At 39.4% G+C, this 25189-nt stretch overlaps 1 protein-coding gene across 2 annotated transcripts in view; it reads left to right on the top strand.

Moving 5' to 3' along the window:
- thsd7aa (thrombospondin, type I, domain containing 7Aa) overlaps nt 1-25189 on the top strand; it is a 272763-nt gene that overhangs the window by 181937 nt on the left and 65637 nt on the right. For both annotated transcript variants that reach the window (XR_003215883.1, XM_019350980.2), the window contains exons 12-16: nt 8491-8685; nt 8838-9104; nt 23487-23665; nt 23792-23797; nt 23989-24122. Coding sequence is in view for 1 of the 2 variants with exons in the window: in XM_019350980.2 (XP_019206525.1) it covers nt 8491-8685; nt 8838-9104; nt 23487-23665; nt 23792-23797; nt 23989-24122 (781 nt within the window). In the remaining variant the exon portion in view is untranslated. The remainder of the gene's footprint in view (nt 1-8490; nt 8686-8837; nt 9105-23486; nt 23666-23791; nt 23798-23988; nt 24123-25189) is intronic.

Genomic DNA, 25189 nt, shown 5'->3' with positions numbered 1-25189 from the left:
CACATCTATATACTTTGGTCATTCATACGAAATGCCATCTGCAGCACACCACCCCTCTTTCACCAACATCCACAGACATGAGAAGGACAAGACCGTTACAAGACTGCTCAGCCATCTTCAGCTTGCTCAAAAAAATATGAAGATACAAGGTTTGGACACTGTGAAATTTTTGCCCCATTTACCAAATACTTTTTAGGATATATTTTTTTAACAATTGCCTTCGACCCACTTTAACCATTTTTTTGCACATTGAAATCTGAGACAATGTGTAAACATGAATAACACAACAAAACCTATTTAAGATAAAAAGCCTTTTCCCATTGACCTATCTTACCATCACAGTGAATCATGATGTTTCATTTCATACAGATACATTAAAAATGTCTGATAACTGGCTAACTGTGAAGAATAAATGCTAATTTTAAAAAAAAAGTGAACATGAATGAACTTCATAGTCAAAAAAATGTCATTTTCATTTAACTTTCATGCTAGACTGAGTAAATATGACAAGTTGTGCCAGAAAACACAAACATCAGTCTATTGTCCTATCCATGTGGAACTAAACTGTGGAATTTCCAGATGATCTAGTATCTTGTTAAATATGTGCATACTTTGCATTTTCAAGATCTGGTAAATGGACTGATTCTTATATAGCGCTTTTCTACTCTCCCGGAGCACTCAAAGCACTTTATACAAGACTCCGCATTCACCCATGCACTGTTTTCTATGCCTTTCAGTGCTTTCTAATTAATTAACTAACATTCATACTCGATGGATGCATTGGAGAGCGAGTGGGGGTTAGTATCTTGCCTAAGGATATTTGACATGCAGAGTGGGGGAGCCAGGGATCAAACCACCAACCTTCCGATCAGTAGGTGACCTGCTCTACCTACTGAGCTACAGCCACCTCAAGTCTGGGTCATTTGCTCTGTCATCTCAAAAAACCCCTGACATATATAATTAGCTTCACATATCAAATACTTTTCCAGATACTTGTTTTTAATTTGCAATTTGGTCCAGGCCTAAAGTCTGAGGCAATGTTTTAACATTTAACATTTTCATTGGCTTTTTTGTTTCTTTAAACAATCAAAGTGAATCAGGATGTGTAATTTGAGACAGATTAAAAAAGTCTGCAACTATTGGGTAAATGAAATATGAAAAAATGTAGGCCATCCTCACGTCCCGTGTTTGAGCATAATAATAAACACCTGCCAAAGATAACTGGTGATAACTTCTGAATAGTATATAATATTATACAGGTCACAATAAAATAATGTAAAGTAAAACATGTAGAACTTTTTTTGCATGAAATTCTTTGGCACAAAAATCAAGAAAAGAGTATTTTCATTAAACCTTTATTGTACCGTATTTTTCGGACCATAAGGCACATTAAGCGAAACAAGACAGTCAGATAAGTCCAACTTTAGTCAACTCATTCTTCTTGCTTCCTCCACTTCTGTACCATTGATTCATTAATGCTGTATTCTCTCACAGCTGCTCTATTCCCATGTTGTTGCAGTATATTAATGACTAACCTCGTATTGTGGATGGATTATCTCAGTTGTTCTCCTGACTGAAGTTTGGTCCGTTTACAGCATCCTGCCATGAGATTGCATTTGTCCCTAACCATCAGGAACCTTCACGTTAACTTTTATCGAGTGGGAAAAAGTTAGCGTTCATCCTCCAGCTTCACTGTTTATGTTATGTTAACATATCTGTGTCGCTAGCCAACACGTAGCAAGACAAGTGATGAAAGACAAGTAATCATTTCAGGCTTTTTTCTGTAATAGTTTTTTGGCCATTCATGTTCCAATATTGTCTCCGATTTCAATATGCCTGAAAATGAGTGGATGGACTTTTTTCTAAAACCATATATCTTGAGAAGTATTTGGTATACGAAGCTAAAATTTCTCAGCAATAATTATATGTCTCCAGACTTTGGACAATCACATTTTTAAACAAATTGAATATGGTTAAGTAGAAAATATTCTAAAAAAATTGCTGATTTGACCCAGGTCTCAGAAATGAACAATATGCTCATATTTAACATAATAATTTCATTTTTTTCACCATGTGGAGATTCTAGAATTTTAATCTGTATGGACAATTTACCAGTGTTTGTGATTTTCTGCTACAACTGTCATATTTACTTGATCCAAGTTGAGTGAAAATGGCATTATCTTAATTTTTGTGACTATGAATTTTATGTTCAAAAAGTATTCTACATGCTTTATTTTGCAGTATTGCTAAATTCCACTATATACCATTAAAAAAGTGTCACTCATGTGTGTGAAGTGTTTTATTAGGGTGCGCTCAACATTCACTTTGCGCAAGGGCTTTAATATATTTTTCAGATTTTAATTATTAGACATGTTTTAATATATCTGTCCAAAGAAAACTTTCAGGCTGTTATCTTTAATAGTTGTTGTGATATTCACGTTCAAACATTGCCTCAGATTTCAATGTGTGAAAAAATGGTCAAAGTAGGTCGGCAGGCAATTTTACAAAAAATTATATGCTGGACATTATTTGATATATAAAGCCAAAATCTTGCAGCAATCATTCTGTGTGTCCAGACCTTGCACCATAACACTTTTTTGCAAACTGGAAATGGTCATGCAGAAGCCCCGTGCTGATTTGAGACCCCTCTTTAACTTGTTATAAAGGACAATGGTCCACAGGTTCTAACACGTGAATGATGCAGTGAATGACGTTTAGGTTCGTTGATGTTTTCACTCAGGAGTGTGCCTCCTTTCAGCCCATCACAGCAGCTGCACCATCGATTGCAAAGCCAGCAAACCTTGCTCATACTTTTTTTCAGAGACAGTCTTCATAACTGCATATTGTGGCAGACAGCAGACCTGTTCCATAACTGCAATTTAACAAGCTGAAAGAAGAAGGTGCAGAACTCACTTTTGTAGAGAATTCTGTGGTCAGTGATCAGGCAAGTGTTTGACACACAGTAGGAATAGTTATGGTATTTATTATGAGTCTCCTGATGCTCTGAATCCAGTTCTTTCTTATTCATTTAGTTGATTGTAGTTTTTCAGAAACAATGGTCATTAGTGGCTTACTGGAAAATTGAAATGGAATCAGATCTGGGGTCAGTGGCAGTGTCATCTGTCACTGGTGACGAGTTCTAATTATGAAAGTCAGTTTCCGAGTTTAATTTGGTTGTAGACTGTCTTAAGATGCAAATCTTTTAAATCCCCACTGGAGACAAAAATAATAATTTAGTGGGGAGGAGTGGATGGGCATGTAGACACTGATAAATGGAATCACAAAATAACATGTCATGGTCAGGGAAATGTTAAACATATAAGCAAATGTTAAGCAATAACTAATCATTTTACTGGATTAATAATTTAATGTGTGAGCAGAAATTTTCAGCTGTATTAATCTAGAATCTCTTACCAAACAGATTCATGTAATATATTACTACTTATATGTATTATTCCTTTAAGTTGTCAGAGGAATTAATGCAGGGGTGTCAAACTCATTTTAGTTCAGGGGCCACATGGAGAAAAGTCGATTCTCAAGTGGGCCGGACTGGTAAAATCATTGTATATATAACTTAAAAACAACAACTTCAGATTGTTTTCTTTGTTTTAATACGATCAACATAAAAATAAAGCTAGAGCCTGTGGACAGTATGTTCAAAATAGTACAGGCACAACATAGCTATTAATCATAAAACATCTCAAGTTATTTGAAAATTCTGAGGACAAAGAACACACAAACACACAGTGTCTCAGTGATTCACAGAACTGTTTCACAGATCACAGAACAATATTACGGTGTCACTTCACAGGCAGCAAGGTAGATAAAAATAATGAAATCCTACAAGAACCACAGAATAGGTTAAATATATAAATCAAATACAATCAATTAGAAACAGTAGCACATCAACATAAAAATATATAAACATAAAGCTGGAGCCTGAGGACAGTGTGTCCAAAAGCACAACATAGCTATTCATTACAAAACATCCATCCATCCATTTGCTTCCGCTTATCCTTTCCAGGGTCGCGGGGGGGCGCTGGAGCCTATCCCAGCTGTCATAGGGCGAGAGGCGGGGTACACCCTGGACAGGTCGCCAGTCTGTCGCAGGGCCAACACACAGGGACAGACAACCATTCACGCACACATTCACACCTAGTGACAATTTGGATTATCCAATTAACCTATCCCCTCAAACTGCATGTCTTTGGACGGTGGGAGGAAGCCGGAGTACCCGGAGGGAACCCACGCAAACACGGGGAGAACATGCAAACTCCACACAGAAAGACCCCGGCCTGACGGTGGAATTGAACTCAGGACCTTCTTGCTGTGCGGCAACAGTGCTAACCACCGTGCCACCGTGCTGCCCTCATTACAAAACACCTCAAGTTATTTGAAAATTCTGAGGACAAAGAACACACAAGCACACAGTATAAGTATATCAGGGTGTCTCATGCAGCGCTTTCAGTGGGGTTGCATAGTTTATTTGACTCCTGATACCTGGCATCTTTTAGCTTTCACCAGCTCATCAATATCAGGCTTCACATCCTGAGCAGCAGCTAACTTCAGGATGTGATTCAAGTGCCTGTGCGTGAGCCTTGAGCGCAGTTTTGTTTTATTTATGCTCATTACAGAGAAAACTTGCTCACAAAGATACATGGTTCCAGTTTTGCAGCGAGGGCTGTCAAGTTGGGGTAACCTGGCAAGAGATTCTGATAGAATGTGTTCAAGCCAGCTGCGGCAAATTTGCCCTTCAAATCCGAGTCACACTGCAAGTCTATTATTTCAAGTTGGAACCTGACGGGCAGATCAGAGGGATTCACGGTGAACGGCGAGCAAAAAACTTTGAAGTCTTTCTCCAGTTCACCAAAAATCTGAAATCGTTGCTCAAACTCTAGTAACAGTCCCGTTATTTTATCTTTGAACTGCTTCATATCTGCCACACTTTGGATCGTGCACACATTTTTCAGACAGGGGAAGTGAGCTGCATCACCGCCAGCGAGCTGCGTCTCCCACAATAACAGCTTCAACTTGAAAGAACGTATGCTGTCATAATACTACGTGACAACATTGTTGCGTCCTTGCAGCTGTTTGTTCAAGTTATTCAGGTGCTCTGTAACATCCACCATAAATGCAAGGTCCTGCATCCATTCTACGGAATGAAATTCTAACACTGGTTTGCCCTTTTCTTCCATAAACTGTTCAGTTTCTTCTCGTAAATCAAAGAAACGCCTCAGCACAGCACCTCGGCTCAACCATCTTACCTCAGTGTGGTATGGCAGGCCATAGATGTGGTCTTTCTCTCTGAGGAGACTGTCAAACTGACGGTGATTGAGGCTTCTGGATCGGATGAAATTAACAGTTTGGATGACCACCTTCATGACGTTATCCATTTTCAGTGACTTGCAACACAAAGCCTCCTGGTGCAAAATACAGTGAAAAGTCAAAAAATCACGTCCTCCATTTGCAGATTGCACTTTTTCTCTGAACTTTTTTACAACGCCTGCTTTCTTCCCGATCATTGAGGGCGCACCATCTGTAGCCAGGCTGACAGCGCGGGACCAGTCCACTCCGACCCTGTCCAGCGCGCCGACGAGTGCGGTGAAAATATCAGCTGCGGTCGCTGTATCTGTCATCGGTACCAACTCCACAAACTCCTCGGTGACGGTGTGTCATCAACTCCGCGGATGAAAATTGCCAGTTGTGCAACATCTGTAATGTCCGTGCCTTCATCAATTGCAACTGAAAACACAATAAATGACTTTATTTTTTGCTTCAACAGGCTGTCCAAATCCGCTGAAAGATCAGAAATCCTGTCGGCAACTGTGTTTCTTGTCAGGCTGATATTTGCAAAGGCCTGGCGCTTTTCAGGGCACACAATCTCCGATGCCTTCATCATACATGTTTTTACAAATTCACCCTCACTAAATGGTTTTGAAGATGAAGTGCAATTTCGTAAGCAATGAGGTAGCTAGCTTTCACTGCAGCGTCACTAATGTCTCGGTTGTGAGTAAACACAGACTGCTGTTTCTTCAGACCCGCCAACAGTTCATTCACCTTCTCTCTTCTCCACTGTCCTTGAAAGTTGTCATATTTGTCGGCATGAAGACTCACATAGTGGCGACGGAGGTTATATTCTTTTAGCACTGCAACATGCTGGGAACACACCAAACATACAGCTTTCCCATTCACTTCCGTGAATAAATAGGAGGATGACCATTTTTCTTGGAACACTCTGCACTCTGCATCCACTTTTCTCTTTTTTGACAGAGACATATTGGGGCAATGAGGGTGCCAAAGCACATCAGGTTTAAATTTCACGGGCAAAACAAAGTAGCTCACAATTGCTATTGCGCCATCCAATGGACACAATTGGAACAGCAGTTTCTTTATTGAAAAATTGCTGCTCATTTTTATACTTTACAAAATCATCTCACGGGCCGGATTAAACCCGTTTGCGGGCCTGATGTGGCCCGCGGGCCATACGTTTGACACCCCTGAATTAATGCATAGAAATTAGACTCTTTTTAAAGTCTCTTGCAAAAAGGCCTGTGAAAAATCCGACCCCACATGTCGCTCTGGTAAATGTTGAGTCCCGTTTATTTATATACATATATCCACATGTACAATGCAGCTCAATTCACAAGTGTTTCTGCTGTGGTCAGCTTTCCAGCTGCCTCCACACTCTCCTCTCTTGTCCCTGGTGGCAGGCACTAAAAAAGGGAAAAAGTGATTACCTCCACCTGAGCCTCCGTGGCACTGCCCCTCAACCACCACACCCCTGCCACAAGGCCATTGTCAGTTTCCAGTTATCTTCACCCTGATCCCTGGGAGGTACCTGTAATGGTATACTCTGGCTCTCTTCCACAGTGTGTCCTTTGTCCTGTCTCCCCAACCAATCACAGCAGATGGCCCCGCCCCTCCCTGAGCCTGGTTCTGCCAGAGGTTTCTTCCTGTTAAAAGGGAGTTTTTCCTTCCCACTGTCGCCAAAGTGCTTGCTCATAGGGGGTCATATGATTGTTGGGTTTTTCTCTGTATCTATTATTTTATTGTAGGACTGCACCTTAATGCAAATGATGATGTGATTTGAGACTGTATAAATAAAACTGAACTGAATTTAATTAAATTGATTAGTTCAATACAACCCTTTTACTGTGCACCCTTTCACTTACAAAAGGCATAACCATGTTTTGGATATTAAACAGAAGTAAACAGAGATAACCTTAAATAATGACAATTTGAAAAAAAAAGTTCTGCTATCAAATCATGCCCATCTGTATTTTTCTGTGACAGCTGGAAAGATTATATATTAGGGTAGGTTTAAAAAATCGATTTAGTTGAATAAAACGATATCGATTCATAAAATCCTGAATCAATTTTTAAATATAAATAAATGTAAATAAATAAATGTATTTTGCCAGAAATGCCAGAATCTCAGGTTAAAGCTCAGAAAACTGTGTCAACAACCGCCAAACAGCTAAAACAGCAAACTATTAAAGAGCAGGTAAACGGATTCTGCACAAAGATGTAAACACAAAGTGTGGATCGTTCACCCGACGGCACGAACACAGAAGTGCCATCGGGTGCTGAAAGCCGACGTCTCACAGCTTCTGAAGCTGCAGGTTTCATCACTCTGACCAAAATTCACTGAACCAGCAGCAAAAGAAGATCCAAACTCTGCTTCACATTTGAGAAACATTGTCATGAATTCTCCATGACTTTGGCTTTTACTTCCTACACAGCTCTCTTTCTCAGTGTACTCAGCGACCAGTTTACCATCAAAATCTCTGTTTTCTGCATTATTCTCTTGCTTTTTACACACTGGTCTACTATTTTGTACCGCTGTTTCTTGGTTGTTGTTTTTTTTCCCAAAATGACCTTCGACAAGAAAAGCTTTCTGCTGTTCAGTACTGAAAAAACCTTTACAAATGATGCTAAATTGCAAAATGCTTAGCTGTGTCTCTCATCAGACCTCTGTAACTTTGCTCTGCTTCACTTCAGCAGCATCAGGTAATGTTCATATGTTGATATTGTTCATGGTTTTCATCCATTTTTCTATCTACTGAAGAATATCTTTAAGGGGCTTATCTGCTATAAAAAGCCAGGCCAGGAAAATCTCCTTCATGTTGTTCTGTGTTTTATCCTCACTTACTTTGACACAAAGGCCTCTGCTGTGATGCTCACACCTCTGATGAAGTCTCACAAGTGTCAGCTTTGTTTTTATACATAGATATAAAGACATAGACATGTACTGATAAATGATAAGAATTCTAATATTTCTGACTGACTGAGTCAAAATTGAAGTGAATCTAATCAGTTACAGAAATCGAAATTGATACCGTGCCCTAATAGTATATATAGTACTGTAAATCTGATAATCAAATCCATTAGTGATAGTTCACATTATCGTTTATACAAATGGTGTGCCATTACAAAAACAAAAGTCCATTCTTGCAGAACTCCGTCATTCCTTTTTTTCCCCTTCTTTAGCTGTTTCATGCCGAAAGCAGGATGGTGGGCAAGCAGACATTGAAGCTTGTCTTAAGTTTGCTAGCTCCATGCCATCTCTCACCCAACCCTGTCAGGTGCCCTGCCAGGAAGACTGTCAACTCAGCAGCTGGTCCAAGTTTTCTTCCTGTACAGCAGATTGTGTGGGTGTCAGAACCCGCAAAAGGATGCTAGTAGGTGAGTGGCCGACTTCCAGAAACTTTAGTGTTAGTTCACCAGATGTAAAACCATATTGTTACTTTTCTGTGTGTGAAGGTCACCACATTGAACCCTTCACCAGTGGAAAATTCTTATAGATGATAACCGTTTATCTTTTGCTGTTTCTGCAGGGAGAAGTAGAAAGCATGACCAGTGTAAAAACAACCAGCTGTATCCCCTAAGTGAGACCCAGTACTGCCCATGTAATAAATACAATGCCCAGCCTGTAGGCAACTGGTCGGACTGTATCCTATCTGAGGGTGGTCGCATGGAGGGTCAGCTTGGCATGAAGGTACAAGGTGACATCAAAGAGTGTGGCCAAGGGTACCGCTACCAAGCAATGGTGTGCTATGACCAAGACAACAGGATAGTGGAGACTTCTCGATGCAACAGCCACGGTGAGTTTTCTATGACTGAATAACTAAATTATGGAGTTAAATCAGGGCCATAATGTTTGTGTAGTTAAAAGAAAAATTTGAAATCGAAAATATGTAAACTGAAAGCAAAAGTCACATTTTTAGAGTGAACTTTGAAAAAGAAAGAGTTGGATTTAAAACAAAATCAAACGTTACATTTTTCAGATTCAGATCTTTTAAATTAATGTACAAAAAAAATTCTTCAGGTTCGGATTTTTCTCTCAGCTTCAATTTTTTTTTTTTTTTCACTTTCAGATCTCTATTTTTCAGTTACAGACTTTTGGCCCTGTTTTGGCGTGGTGGGCGTGGCTACACAGAGAGGGGCGGGGAATCATGAGTGACAGCAGACCGCTGCAGGCTCAAGATGGTCCATTTTTCATGTTGCCTTCAGGAAACCTGGGAATGAACATAATTTATCAAACACCTCCTGCACTGTATTATTTGATAATGTTTAGAAAACATGTCATGCATAACTGCTAAAACTCAGTTACTAAAGCTCTTTCAAGCAGTAATGTGTACAAATTACGCCGTAACTGATCAATTATGAGACGTTTTCCCAGCCACTACGTGAGAAGTGGTCATTTCCCATGCTCTCAAAGTAGCGCGCATTGTATCGGGTGGGGGCTGCTTTTAACTTGTCCCTCAGTGAACGATGGCTGTGTCCCAATTCAGGGTATGCACGCTTGAAGTACGCACACTACGCGTACTACGTACGGTGCGTACTACAAGTACGGGAAGTGCGGAAGCGAGAGGCTTGTGAAATGGGACGGTCTAGCCTTCGTCGCGCTGTTCAGGTTGCCTAGCAACCATGATACTAACCGCGAGAAATGTTTCATACAGCTTTGTGTGACAGAAATGAAGGAGAAAAAATGTTTTGTTGGTCATTCATTTTTGTCATGACATCACTTTGATCAGTTGAGACCACAGGACTGTAAAACATGATAGTTGGGCTTCATTTCTGTACTGAACAGTCATTTCAAGATTAGTTAGTAAATGATAATTAGCTAATGTTGTTATATATGAGCTTGAACTCTGGGTCAAAGATGCAAGTAGCAGTTATTTATATTTCCTATCACCTTAAATCTTCACTCAAAGACAAGTATCTCTGACAGTGTATATACAGATGTATTATATATAAGAGACAAACATTGTTCTTTCAATATGTTGGCATTACTAAATTTGGCTCAATGCTTACATATATGTGTAAAAAGAAAATGTACGAGCTGTGATAACTGTTTCTGATAGAATGAAGATCAGACTGATATATTAAATATTCCTTTATTGGGTGAGAAAATCAGACCATGTCATAACTGCTTTAAGTCATACAGAGTAGATATCAGAGCCTTAAACAGGCTGACTTCTGCTAAATGGGTCAAACTGGGCAGAAAGTCTACAAACACATAACATCCTTATAGAATATGATGTAACACTATAGATCAACTTACCTCAGAATATATAAAGCATATAAACAATTACAGCAATATGATGCAACAAACACAGCAGTGCTACTAATCCAAAATACTCAAAGCTTCATAGAACTGAAACAAACATTTATTTTTAGCTCCATTCTGCTGCTGATACATACTTTAGGTTTCTGAATATTAAACTTGTTGCTGCCTTTCATAGTGTGTAACTTGAAGGCCCTGAGTACTTTCTCCCACACTGAAAACACTGGGATGATCAAATTATTTGAACATTACCTAATAAGACTGATTCAGGACAGACAATTAGTTATGTTAGACTTTTCTAGCAGTCCTTCACAAACAGGGAACAGTCTGTCTATTCTCTCCATCTGTCAGCTGCTGCTGACTCTTCCTCCTCCTCTTCCTCACACACTGCTGAGTTTGTCCTGGTGGATCATCAGGGGTGCAAAGCCTCACAGATGATGTGCAGCAGTGGGTCCCTCAGTCTGTCCTCACTCTGGACACTTGCAGTCGTCACACATGGAAATCAAATGTGTGATAAGCTGCAGGATTCAAACACAAGTGTAACTTATAAATACATGTTTATACTTTTATTCCACAATCAGAGAGAAAGAAACAGAGAGAGAGTGCAGGACAGACAGACAGGTGACAGTCTCAGGTGTACACACTGCTACAAAACAGCACAAGAGAAGGAGGATTTAGTGTTTGTGTTATTACGAGTGCTAAACAAGAAGAGTTCCCAGATGGTCCAGTGGACACATGTGTGACTCCTGTGATTAAAGCATCTTTCTTTCAGCTTAACGAGTGAACCGTCAGCTCGTTCAAACACACGTTAAAGTCCGTTTGGCTCGACACCACCGAACAGAGGCAGCAATATAACATAGCTAACATTAACAGTGCAGTGAATCCTGCTTGTGCCGTCATATTCAGGACTGCAAACCGAGCAGCATCACTGACTTTCAGCTTGTTGTGTTTGTGGATATATGACTGACTTTAATTACGCATAAAATCATCACATTCTCTGTAAGATTAAGGTCAACTATATATATATTAAGAAGTAGAGGCTTTAAAACCAAGTTACCGCTGAAAGTACAAACATCGCTAATGTCACATAACTTTGCCGACATGTGGCCAACAGTAATGTTTTAATGTTCTTAAACATTTGCACATAAATAAGTGACATAATATTCAGTACTTACTTTTGACAGTTCACTCTTCAGCCGCTCCCTTCTGCCGTATTTTGCGGCAAAATTATCCACACCCACCGCCACGCTATGGATTGTGGGATATATGGGGCCACGAAGCGTGCACCGGACCACGCTTGATATTTGGGGAAATCGACGGCGCATTTGGACTATGCATTTGAAGTACACTTTGAATTGGGACAGCCGTCGTCGCGTGGCGGTGACGTAATCGCACTTGAAATGCGTACTTCAAGCGTGCATACCCTGAATTGGGACACAGCCATCGTTCACTGAGGGACAAGTTAACAGCAGCCCCCACCCGATACAATGCGCGCTACTTTGAGAGCATGGGAAATGACCACTTCTCACGTAGTGGCTGGGAAAACGTCTCATAATTGATCAGTTACGGCGTAATTTGTACACATTACTGCTTGAAAGAGCTTTAGTAACTGAGTTTTAGCAGTTATGCATGACATGTTTTCTAAACATTATCAAATAATACAGTGCAGGAGGCGTTTGATAAATTATGTTCATTCCCAGGTTTCCTGAAGGCAACATGAAAAATGGACCATCTTGAGCCTGCAGCGGTCTGCTGTCACTCATGATTCCCCGCCCCTCTCTGTGTAGCCACGCCCACCACGCCAAGACAGGGCCAAAAGTCTGTAACTGAAAAATAGAGATCTGAAAGTGAAAAAAAAAAAAAATTGAAGCTGAGAGAAAAATCCGAACCTGAAGAATTTTTTTTTGTACATTAATTTAAAAGATCTGAATCTGAAAAATGTAACGTTTGATTTTGTTTTAAATCCAACTCTTTCTTTTTCAAAGTTCACTCTAAAAATGTGACTTTTGCTTTCAGTTTACATATTTTCGATTTCAAATTTTTCTTTTAACTACACAAACATTATGGCCCTGATTTAACTCCATACTAAATCCCCAAGGTGTCACATTAACACCGTTCCCTGCAGAGCAGGGGTCTCAAACTTAAATGAGCTGTGGGCCACTGCTGACACTGTCATCTCATTGGAGGGCCACTTTAGTGTTCAAGTAGTACAAAAAAACTAACCAAACAAACAAGAAAACACCCACAAATATTTCTGAAAATGTAGTGTTTTTTTTTATTTTTATTTCAAATATTATATAACAAGACAAAACTGCAAATGTGAACACAGTTTCTTTTTCTCCCTCTTAACTAACTGAAGCCTTTCATTGAACTACCAAATAAACACATTGGTGCGCTCTTTCTGGCCAGACACGTAACAGCACTTCTGCTATCATTTTGTTGGTATTTAACAAAATAAAATGACAATTGAATGCGTACTATCGACCTGTGAATGTGTGCCTTATATGTGTGTTCAGGGGGTTGGGAAGCTCATCTTGTAACCGGAAGGTTGCCGGTTCGATCCCCAGCTCTGTCTGTCTTGGTCATTGTGTCCTTGGGCAAGACACTTCACCTACCGCCTACTGGTGTTGGCCAGAGGGGCCTGTTAGGGTTCAATGTTGAGAGAGGAATCCATAAATAACCACAGATCCAGGCGTGTGCAATTTAGACGGCATTTTAATGAACACATGTGTGAGTTCAACAACCCAATCAGTATTGAACTGTCTTTACCATATTCAGACAACGGTTTTATAGGGTTAAGATAGTACAGCCCCCTTTTCTGTTGCTAGGCAGATTTAAACAAAGCATACGTCACTCCAAAACCACAATGACTCTTAACATAGTCTAAAACAGAACATCTTCTTCGGGTCGACGCCAAGCGCTTCCTGTCTCCATCCTGCCCAGGCGTATCTGCTTATCTCCTGGAACATCAGGTGCACTTCCTGTACAAAATGTCACTCATGCACAACTTTGCAGTCATAAACTCTTACCTACTAAATGAGTCTATCTGTGTGTGCGTACACGTGCGAGGGCGCGTGCATGCTGTGTACTGCGTACGTGTCATGACCTCTCACTATTTGTGTCTGTATGTGTGTCTCGCCCTTAAATGCTCTCACATCTCACCCGTTACACTTCTGACCTTTCACCAGAACAGAGGCTCACCCTTACATATAATAACCTAACTGGAAATATATATGTAATCTACTGAATAAATGTTTTAATCAAAAGCCTCTACTAAAAGCTTAAATCAAAGATAAATGCATAATAAACACCCTACTCTTTGGCTTGCGCTCACTCTGCTTTCGGTTTCACTTCTGCAAAAGCCTGCAACTTCAAAAGCCTATAACTTCCTGTCTCTGCCCTCTACACAGAAACACTGAGATCATAGAAGCATTAAAAACATTTAAAATTATAGATTCAACTTAACCGTTTAAAGTGGTTCTTCTTGGACCTGTAATAAAGACTATAACCATATATTTGAACATCTGAATGCATCTAAATGCAACATCACTATTAATACCGAAATGTTAATGATGATTATAAAAATAGCAGCAAATAATAGCAGTAAAATATTCCTACTCCTCTCAATCCCCTCTCTCGACCTCTGGCCCACCAGAGGTCGCCATACATTATGTTGGGTCACTCCTTGGCCCATTCAGCTGCTTCCCTGTCCACCCCTGACGTCATGGACATTAGGATCACTTTTCCCACTCTGACCCTCTCTCGGCATTCTGTGATTTAGCGAACCAGACAACCCCATGTCATCTAGGTGGTCTTAGTAATGAACTGCCCGCTCCCACTTGAGAACACTTCATGCTTAAGTGGTCTCTGCTCCTCTTCTGGGTCCCTCTCTTCTGGGCCTCCTGCAAAGGATAGAAAACACTTTCTCCCTACTACGGCTCTAACTTACTCTGTTCCTCAATTGTTCTCTTCATTCAAACCTGATTCAACCTAATATTACTCAAAACATGAACCTAATTTCGTATTTGGTTTTTTACTTTTATTCCTATATAATCTTAAACATCACTCATCTCAATCTACAGCATTTTAACAGTCTTACAGCACTGCTGTCATATGTTTCCTGTTGTTCACTCTATTCAACATCCTGTGCTGTCACAGCTCTGGCCTAAAATCACCTTTCACAAGAAAAATCATCATACCCACTTATTCTACACAAGGGTCAAAGAAAAAACAACCATTTTAATCAACTAAGTGTAAACATATGATCATTAGCTCCTAAATAAATTTCATCATAGCTAAAAGCTGAACTCTAACTGTATTTTAGAACTCACATTTCCTGTGTTACAACCTTTGTTGGTACAGCATTTTATTTCATTTTTGCTGCTCTTAATGCAATGGTACATTCTAATTATATTTTATCAGTCATTATATTCTATCAGTCTTAACCAAAATACATAAGCTTTCCCCCCTTTGGTCCTGGTTTAAAGCAAAAACTTTGATCACTTCAACAAGTATTTGTTATTCTGTAACTGCTTTTTATGTAATAAGACTAATTTAGAGCTGCATGTGTTATCTCAATATTTTACATGTCACGCAGTTTAGTTACAACCAAACTCCTATTCAGTTCCTCTTGTCTGTCACTTGTTACCGGGCCAGCTCAAATTCAGTTAAAAGCTAAATGAATTTCAGGCCCTAGGCCTCAAATCTATACTGTCCTGTGTGTTGATGAACTCTATATGTCTGTAAGCGTGTGCAATCCTTCAATAACTCAGGTCATTCTCACAGTAGATTGGCTAATCATAACGTTAACCAAAAGTTTGTGACCCTCAAGAGACGACTCTCTGAGCCACAACTCCGTTAAAGGCACAAAAATGCAATGTGTATGAAAAAATCATTTCTACATATATAATCTCCAATATTATTCATTTGAGTCAGCGAGACTTTTAACATCCTCATAAAAGCTCTCCTCTACCCTAAAAATAAATCTATTTACTATCTGTTTCTAAAGCCTACATTATAACAACATTCTAACATTATGTCACTGTGACAACTTATCCTAAAAATCAAAAAGAAATCCCACATTTTCTACTCATAAAATGTTCACTATTTTCCCCAAAGCATATCCTTTATTCCCACAGTTTCCCTCTAAGTTTGGTGTACAACTTCTTATTCACACCAGCAATTTATCTTCTAAACAGAATTCAGTTCATTTTACTCCTTTCTTTAGAATTAACAATCTCTGCCTCAGTTTTACCATATCTAAATTATCAAACAACCCCAATCGTTATAAAATCATACTAAAACCCATTTTAAATTAAATCTTAAACCCCTCTCTTTTTTGACACATCTCATGTGGCAAAAAACTCAAAATGCTTCACCCAAGCTTAGGAAATTAAAAGGAAAAAAGGTTAGTCATTTCATTTCTCAGAACAGCTCAGCAATTCTCCTCTCCGGTGTTTTGCTCCAGCCCTGAAAACCTGTATTTAAGGAACAAAATCAATTTAATCATCATGTCAAATCTTCTCAAACTCGTTGCTCCATCGAACTCTGGATCCTTGGAACTTCCTGGAAACAAAACCTTTACTCAACTCTCCCCCTATATGATCCAATCTGTGTCATAACAAAAATAACCTTAATCAGAACTGTCATCAGTCCTGTGTTTCTTCAGTTAATGGTAACATGAGTTATATCAAACAATATTTCCCTTTTAGCATTTAGCCTTCTCCCAACAATATAATGTAATCCCCTAATGTAACCCCAGTAAATAATTTTCTCCAAGCATACATCAGCAACCCAAAATCAGCATCCCCAGATTTAAGTCTCCCACTTGTCCTGCTTATGGCAAAAGCAAAACAAAGCATCCCCTTTCTTTTCCTCACATGATAAATCTGTCCACATTTATTCATTCCCACCTTAGTCCAGTCACTCACATTCACTCATGCATTCACACATGATATTTTTGCTGATACTGCAGCCTTCTGCACAAATAATGAAATGCTCCACATCAGCAAAATGAGCTCAATCACTTGCTTTATTTCGTTTTCCTTTTTAGGAAAATAGTTCTCTATACTTTTGACTGGATTGACTCGATACAATCCGTTTTTAGACAGAGACTCGCCGCCAATCAGGTCTCCCCCTCAGCCAATTTATAATTCTGTAAAGCCCACCTGATTTTCGTACTTGGTAATTTTGTCAGCGCCGTCAGTTCACTCTCTTCCAGGCCTGCTTAAAACAAAAATGAAAAAAGAGAGCTGATTATTAGCTCATCAAAGTACAAAACAACATCACCTGACAGGTTTTTCCTAAGTGCACTGTTACAAAAACTATGGGCCCTTTTAGACATGTCCATGTTTATCAAAACTCCCTCTATTAAAATGAAAAACAACAGCCCCAAAAAATCTTAAACCATCTTAAATTTCACCCATTCAACGCACTGAAAACCTCGTCAAAAGATCAAAGACCGTTTGCACAATGTCTCCCTTCCTCACTTTGCCATGTGTTCATTCAGCATAAAATATAAACCGATTTTGACAACGTGTCATCACTACATTATAAATTTCCTGTCCAAATCTGCCCCTCTGGACAGACCTGACCACCGTAATCAAATATCCTGATACTTTACCATTATATATTTCGCCAAATAATCTTCAACAGCCACCGCTCTCTCTTGAACTGAAAGCCTCCGACACACACGCACACAGGAAGTGTCTCTGCTCCAGCTAATTTGCATAGACTCACAGCTCAACAGCCAACTTGACAAAAGAAATACATGTTTAAACCTTATCACATTATTGGATTATTTTCATTTTCTTTCTATAATAATCACTTGCTTTAATCACTCAGTACGAGAGCACTCCTGAGTCACTTTTTTAAAACTGCTTTAGTCCCTTTTCTTCTGTTAATTCCCATAGCTCCTTTGAGTCAACTTCAACTTCAAGCTTTAAGTCTATTTTATTAAACATTCACACCATTCTTTTACTCATACAAGCAGCAAGCTGATCTTCATTGCATATGCTTGTGTTCTTAGCCAAGTTTATTCAATGTCTCTATGCATTAAGTTTTGATTAGACAAGCTTCATGAGCCTGTCTTTGTAAGATCAATGCATTTTCTGTTTGTGTGTGTATGTGTATGTGTTATTTTTTGCATCTATGGCTTCACAGTCTCCCAGACACTTCCCAATTCTCCAGTTAAGCAGTCAGTTTTCTTTTTTCCTCGAATTACTAACCCTCTGTTTTAATTCCCCCCCTTAAATGACAGCCCTCCTGGTCTTCAGCCAGGTGTTAGGGCTTGTTTTCCAGGTTCATGGACACATGATTCTGTGAACAATTCAACCAGAAACTTGCCTTAACTTATCCATTGATGTTACCCTCTAACTTTCTTCCGACTGCTGGATCTGGAGAGTTGGTCCAAGTCTGCTTTACTCCTGAAAATAACAAAACTAAGACATTTTCATTATTATCACAAGTGGTTAAATAACCCATTTCTCTATCTCTGGTCAGAAATACCAATTATGCCCTGCATGTAAGCGTGTTCTTCCTTGCATTTTATGTTAATTGAGTGTAAACTGCTTCTTCATTGAATCAATTCATTGAGTTCTTCGTTGCATTTCTATGTATTCATGTTAATGTACACTACGTGTAAGCTGTTTCTTCATTGCATCTTAAATTATAATCAGTTTTACTTCATGCATTTTCACTGAGGTTTAGATTCAAACTATCTCACTTCTGATTCATTTCAAAAATAATCTCACATGTAACAACTTGTGTATGTGTGTTTTCAATTCATTAAGGTAATGACAATTATTTTCTTTCATTATTTTTACCTTTTCTAATGTTTACCTCTTTGATATGCTGTGGTGGACATCCCTAAACAATTCATGAGTTCAGGCTTCAATTTTCAATCCAATTATATCCTATATTCTCGCAGTCAAACTCGTCCAGCTTCATCTCTCACCGGTCCCTTTTTCCTTCACAGTGTCCTGTTCGTGCTTCAAAGCTCCAGCAAACACAGTCTCAACTCAGCTGTTGTCTTCTTCTCTGTTTCTTTACAGTCTTTCTTTTAGGTTAAGTCCCAGCATGGCAAAATATCACATTCAGTGCCTTCAGTCTTATTTTCATTTGCTCTGTTTTCTTCTCCATTCATGGCAAATATGAGAGTCAGTGCCTTCAAGCAGACACATCACCCTGTTCTTCACCAGCATGCATGTTGCATCTTTCACACTGCTGGACTCATCAGTGGTCGTCAGTGTTACTGCTTTCGCTTGCACTGCTCTTAGCTTCAGTTAATTCTTCAAGTCCACGATGTTCTGTCGGTCTTCATCAGGCGATTGACTGGCCTTTAAGCTTCTTCTCAGGGTCAAGGACAAAGTGAGAGATCAAGCTGCACAATTTCGAGCCAAAGCCTGGCTTATTTTCTCCCAATTCTATTAATCTATTGTTCTGGCGCTGCACTCAAGGTTCCAAAGTTGAGAGACGTCCACCTGTATTGGCACACTAAAGCATACAATTAGTATTATATTCATTTCTTTTCTTAAAGGCTTCATTTGCTTCATGTGTCTAGAGGTAGCTCATCTGTCTCTCTGTGTCCTTTCTTTACACACTCAGTTCCCATATATGGGCATGCAAAGTTCCTGTTCACTATTTCCTGTTCTCTACAGAGTCTGTCTCTCTTTGTATTTATAGTCTAAAAACCCTCTTTAATTCTACTAAATCTTGATCTAAAAAACAATACACCTTCATTTCACTCACACACATTTAAATAGAGCTCTTTCCAACATCAGAACAACTAACACTTCTCCACACACATCACCCTTCACCCTTCTTTAGGTCAGTTTGTAGCGTATACACTTATATGTTTTCCATCAGAAAAATAAACTCAATTTCTCATAACCTCACTCATGCGTTTCTTGAATTAAAAGCACTTGCAAACTTTAAAACATCCTACTTTACATCACAAAAGAAATATATTTCATACACACTTTTAAATATTCTAACCTCTTTCAGACGCCATGACTCGTCTCACACACACTGCCTTTTCTCTCTCAAACTTCCATTTTCCACTCACTCAGACAAATCATGCAGAGTCACTCAAATCAAATACTGACAGCATTCACACGGTTAAAATCACTCGAAATACGCTTTCATGCGAGTATCTTGGACATGCCTTCCATAATCAGAAAGAGCAAGTCAAAAGAAAAAAGAAAAAGAAAACTGAAACCTCTCATCGTCCTCACAGCTTCTCCCCACACACACATAACTGAAAAATAAAACACACCAACATTTATGGCTCACGAAATATACATCTATCAAAATTCAGTCATTTACTATACATCCACACTAATATATTCAAACTGTATTTATACTCTTGTAATAAGCAAAACCAACCTCTTATATACAGGAAAATTGGCAAACAATAGTCATAAAGCTCAATACTCTCGAAACTGAAACCACCCTCTCTGCGCGTCACCGCTCCTCATTTGCATTTACACACACCATCAGTGCACATCCGGCTGTGCATTACTGACACAGAGACTGATCTTACTCATAGATCTCATATTTTATATTACAGACGTCTTTAATTACAACTGCACAGATTTTTTAGGCCTTTTCAACCTATATAATTTCGATAAATTTACCATAACCGACTCGAACGGGCAAACCCCAGGTTTGTTGCGACCAATTCATCAGACCAGACTCGAACTGCTCTGTCCAGATTTTCTAAACCTAACTCAATTTACCAGTAGCCAAAAAAGCGCAGATAGAGGACTTGAACCTCTAGCAATTTTGGAGGTTCCCAAGTTCTCCCCCGCTGTCGACGGTACTATCCCTACTCACCGGTAGGTCAAGGGTCAGCGTCCTGCCCAGGCGCAAGCGTTACCAAGGAGAAAAATGCGCTTCTTAACAGACGCCGCTGTCGTCCTAGAAAAATTTACAATAATTTGAAACAACAATCTAAGCCCAAAACAGGATTAAGATTGAGGCAGATCTACCTTTGTGGACATAGGGGACTTGAACCCACGAGATGACCATCACAAGATAGACCCAATGTCCAGCGGGACTTGAACCCACAGAAATGACCAATTTCCCTACTTTCTACGTGAGACTTGAACTCACTTTAACTCTTTTCCTTTTCTTTGGGACTTGAACCCAGTACTTTTACTTATCACTTATCATTACTTCAACCAGCATGCTCATGAAATTCCCATCAAACTCAAAACAGACATTCACCAGTAATTACAGTGACCAGGCTTTTAATTTGACATGCCCAATGTGACACCTTTTGGAAATATATTTCAACAGGCAGTGTCTTACCTTTAAATGCCCCGGGGAATGCCTGCTCACTTTCACCACTGATTACCGTCTGCCCGTCCAATTACCACGGACCCCGGATCTCTCCGTCTACACCAACATTCCCTCTCTCTCACCGGAACGAGCCCCCAAATGTTAGGGTTCAATGTTGAGAGAGGAATCCATAAATAACCACAGATCCAGGCATGTGCAATTTAGACGGCATTTTAATGAACACATGTGTGAGTTCAACAACCCAATCAGTATTGAACTGTCTTTACCATATTCAGACAACGGTTTTATAGGGTTAAGATAGTACAGCCCCCTTTTCTGTTGCTAGGCAGATTTAAACAAAGCATACGTCACTCCAAAACCACAATGACTCTTAACATAGTCTAAAACAGAACATCTTCTTCGGGTCGACGCCAAGCGCTTCCTGTCTCCATCCTGCCCAGGCTTATCTGCTTATCTCCTGGAACATCAGGTGCACTTCCTGTACAAAATGTCACTCATGCACAACTTTGCAGTCATAAACTCTTACCTACTAAATGAGTCTATCTGTGTGTGCGTACACGTGCGAGGGCGCGTGCATGCTGTGTACTGCGTACGTGTCATGACCTCTCACTATTTGTGTCTGTATGTGTGTCTCGCCCTTAAATGCTCTCACATCTCACCCGTTACACTTCTGACCTTTCACCAGAACAGAGGCTCACCCTTACATATAATAACCTAACTGGAAATATATATGTAATCTACTGAATAAATGTTTTAATCAAAAGCCTCTACTAAAAGCTTAAATCAAAGATAAATGCATAATAAACACCCTACTCTTTGGCTTGCGCTCACTCTGCTTTCGGTTTCACTTCTGCAAAAGCCTGCAACTTCAAAAGCCTATAACTTCCTGTCTCTGCCCTCTACACAGAAACACTGAGATCATAGAAGCATTAAAAACATTTAAAATTATAGATTCAACTTAACCGTTTAAAGTGGTTCTTCTTGGACCTGTAATAAAGACTATAACCATATATTTGAACATCTGAATGCATCTAAATGCAACATCACTATTAATACTGAAATGTTAATGATGATTATAAAAATAGCAGCAAATAATAGCAGTAAAATATTCCTACTCCTCTCAGGCCCATGGCACGATATGGCAGCCTTGCTTCTGTCAGTCTGCCCCAGGGCAGGTGTACAACTGTAGCTGCCTCCACCAGTGTGTGAATGTGAGAGCGAATGAATAGTGGAATTGTAAAGCGCTTTGAGGGTCTCGAAAAGCGCTATATAAATGCAATCCATTATTATTATTAAAACATCACTGAATTGAAATGGATTTCACAGCTCTGGGGAAGAAGCTGTGTCTCAGTCTGGTATGTTCCTGTAACGCTTTCCAGAAGGAAGCAGTATAAACAGTCCATTGCCAGTGTCAGTGGGGTCTGCAGAAATATGTCTGTCCCTTTTTTGGATCCGTCCAGCATACACTGAGTCCAGATGTGGAAGTGGACTTCCCACAATCCCTTGTGCTGTTTTCACCTCTGCTGCTCTCTCTACTTGACAGGGTTACAGCTAAATGTTGGAGATGTCAGTTAGCTGCAATATATATATTTGCATCTGCTGATTATTCTAAAGACAATGTTATTAAGTGTTCAGTCAGTGAACCTGTGTAAATTGTCTTGGTTGTCATATAGACTGCCTATGTTACTGATTTGCATGCTTACATCACACAGTACTCTGCAATGAGAGTACTAACCGGTACCAGAAAGAGAAAGAAAGACTATATGTCTCCCATATTCAGCGGCTTTCTTTAAATCCAGAGTAAATTTTAAAATGCTTCTCTCCAAATAGAAGGTCTTGAATAATCAGGCCAAGACCTCAAAGTGGCATATCACCCTAATAGAGCACTTAGTTTGAAATGGAGAGACCATACCTTACTGGAAAAAATAGAGAAAAGTAACCATCACAACACAACTTCACTACAACCTCGAAAGTTGTTCTGACTTTATTAGATAGTGAAGTAAGGGAAGGCCGGCCAGAGCCATACGGCAAATGGCCGCCTGCTCATCCCGGTGAGCTAAGCCACCGCTATGAAAATACTATGTTTAACCTAAGTTTTTGCACACACATTTAACACGCGCATAGAAAAGCTGTCGATTTACCAATCAATCTACGTTCCTTCCTCACCCATGGTCACAAAATAATAGGCTTTAGATACAAGTGACAAATTAGTTTCCTTCGAAAAACCCCCCCATCAAGTTAAGGCGATTCGGTCATCTGACCAGGATGACTCCTGGATCACTTCCAGATGTCTTACCAGGAGGAGTCCCTGCTCATCAGCCCATCAGATGGATGGACCATTTTTCACAAACGTATATCTTGAAAATGATTGGATATATGAAACAAAAATTTTACAGCAATTTAATGTGTTCAAACTTTGGACCATAAGATTTTTGTGCAAACCAGAGATGGTTGAGCAGAAGGCCCACAGTAATTTGAGACTGAATGACCTGGATGTCCAATAATAAAAACAGACCATTAAAATCTATTTTGTCATACACCTTCCCAAAACTGTGTACAGCCAAGATGTGGTCAAATATCTTGCTCTACTTTTTTGTTATGTGACTGGTTACAGGGTATATTGAGGAAGCCTGCATCATCCCTTGTCCATCTGACTGCAAACTAAGTGAGTGGTCCAACTGGTCTCGCTGTAGCAAATCATGTGGCAGTGGGGTCAAAGTTCGCTCTAAATGGCTCAGAGAAAAGCCATACAATGGTGGCAGACCTTGCCCTAAATTGGACCATGTCAATCAGGTGAGAGAGGGCTCACTTAAAGTGTTACATTCTAGCTTTATACCTATTTTCTTTTGGATAATAACCTAAACAATGCTATTTTCTGTTGTTTCCTTTTCTTCTTTGACAAATGGATTCCACTTACAGGCTCAAGTAAGTAGGCTGCTGCTTTTTGTAATTATTTCATAAAGTTAGTTTTGTTATTTAGTTTTATTATAATGTATGATTTTCAAACTTAAGAAAAACTGAGTGGAGGGATTTAAATTTCTCATTTTTTGACACATTTCCTCTTTGACATCAGGCAGCTGTGCCTGTAGGGTAACTGGTGTTTTTATGTGCATCAGGTCTATGAGGTGGTGCCTTGCCTCAGTGACTGTGGACAGTATGTGTGGGTGGCAGAGCCTTGGAGTGTGTGGAAAGTCAGCAATGTGGACCTGAATGACAACTGTGGTGAAGGTGTTCAAACCCGAAACGTCAAGTAAGATAAACCGAATCATGTGTCAGTGTCTCTGATCTTTAGGTAGAGTATTAAACGGGTGATATTCTTCCTTTTGGAGGATAAACAGAGCTGAGTGTTTGCTTGTGCTGAATTGTTACAAAGTTATTAAACAATTAAAATTGTAGTGCATGATGTTATAACCAATATATACACTATATTGCCAAAAGTATTCACTGACCCTTCCAAATCAGTGAATAGAATAGAAATATCCTTTGTTGTCCCTCTTTGGGGAAATTCAGGTGTTCCATCAGCAAAGTGACAGGCAGATGGAGCATGCAGATTCACACAAAAGTAACAAATGTAAAATAAAAAAACAAGAAATAAGAAACTCTACAGGGCAAATTTACAACATTCAAAAAAAGATTACTGTACAGTTATTAAAAATAGCATACTCAAATTCAAAGAAATGTGAAAGTGAGTAAGATAATCCTTTTAAATATATACAAAAAGTGCAAAACAGCAGAGATGTGAACAACTTATTATGTTTGCTGGGAGCAGTGATGTGTATAAAGTCTAACAACTGCCGAGAGGAAGAACCTGTGATAACGCTCCTCTGTGTACCTTCGATGCAGCAGTCTGATTCAGAGTCTTTATTGTCACTGTAGCAATGAAACACTGAACAGAATTGAGGCGCAACTCTCTCACTGCAAAAGAAGAGTCACAGTCACTCAATAAAATTTAAATTAAGTTAAAAAAATAGAAAATATATATAAACATATGTCTATAAACAACAAACACAATTGTTTCAATTTTGCCCTAATCCCCATTTGCTGGTGTTGATGTAAATAGCAGCGGTAAACTGTAAACACGGTAACATTAGACGGTGTTGTAACATTGTAAACAGTGTACATGGAAGCTGTATTCGATCACATTGTCTGATTATCTTAGCAGCATGTAGCAATGTGATGGCTGAGGGATAAAAGCTCTTCCTAAGTCTGTCTTTATGGATCTTAATCATCTGGCTAAAAGTAGACTTTCAAACAGGTCATGATCAGCGAGTGATGGATGTTGAGGGATTTTCTTAATGTTCCTGAGACCACTCTCAG

Source organism: Oreochromis niloticus, linkage group LG22, assembly GCF_001858045.2.
Source record: "Oreochromis niloticus isolate F11D_XX linkage group LG22, O_niloticus_UMD_NMBU, whole genome shotgun sequence".
Classification (NCBI taxonomy): Eukaryota; Metazoa; Chordata; class Actinopteri; order Cichliformes; family Cichlidae; genus Oreochromis; species Oreochromis niloticus.
The sequence above is the reverse complement of the archived record's forward strand: the minus strand, read 5'-3'. Positions and strand labels throughout refer to the sequence as shown.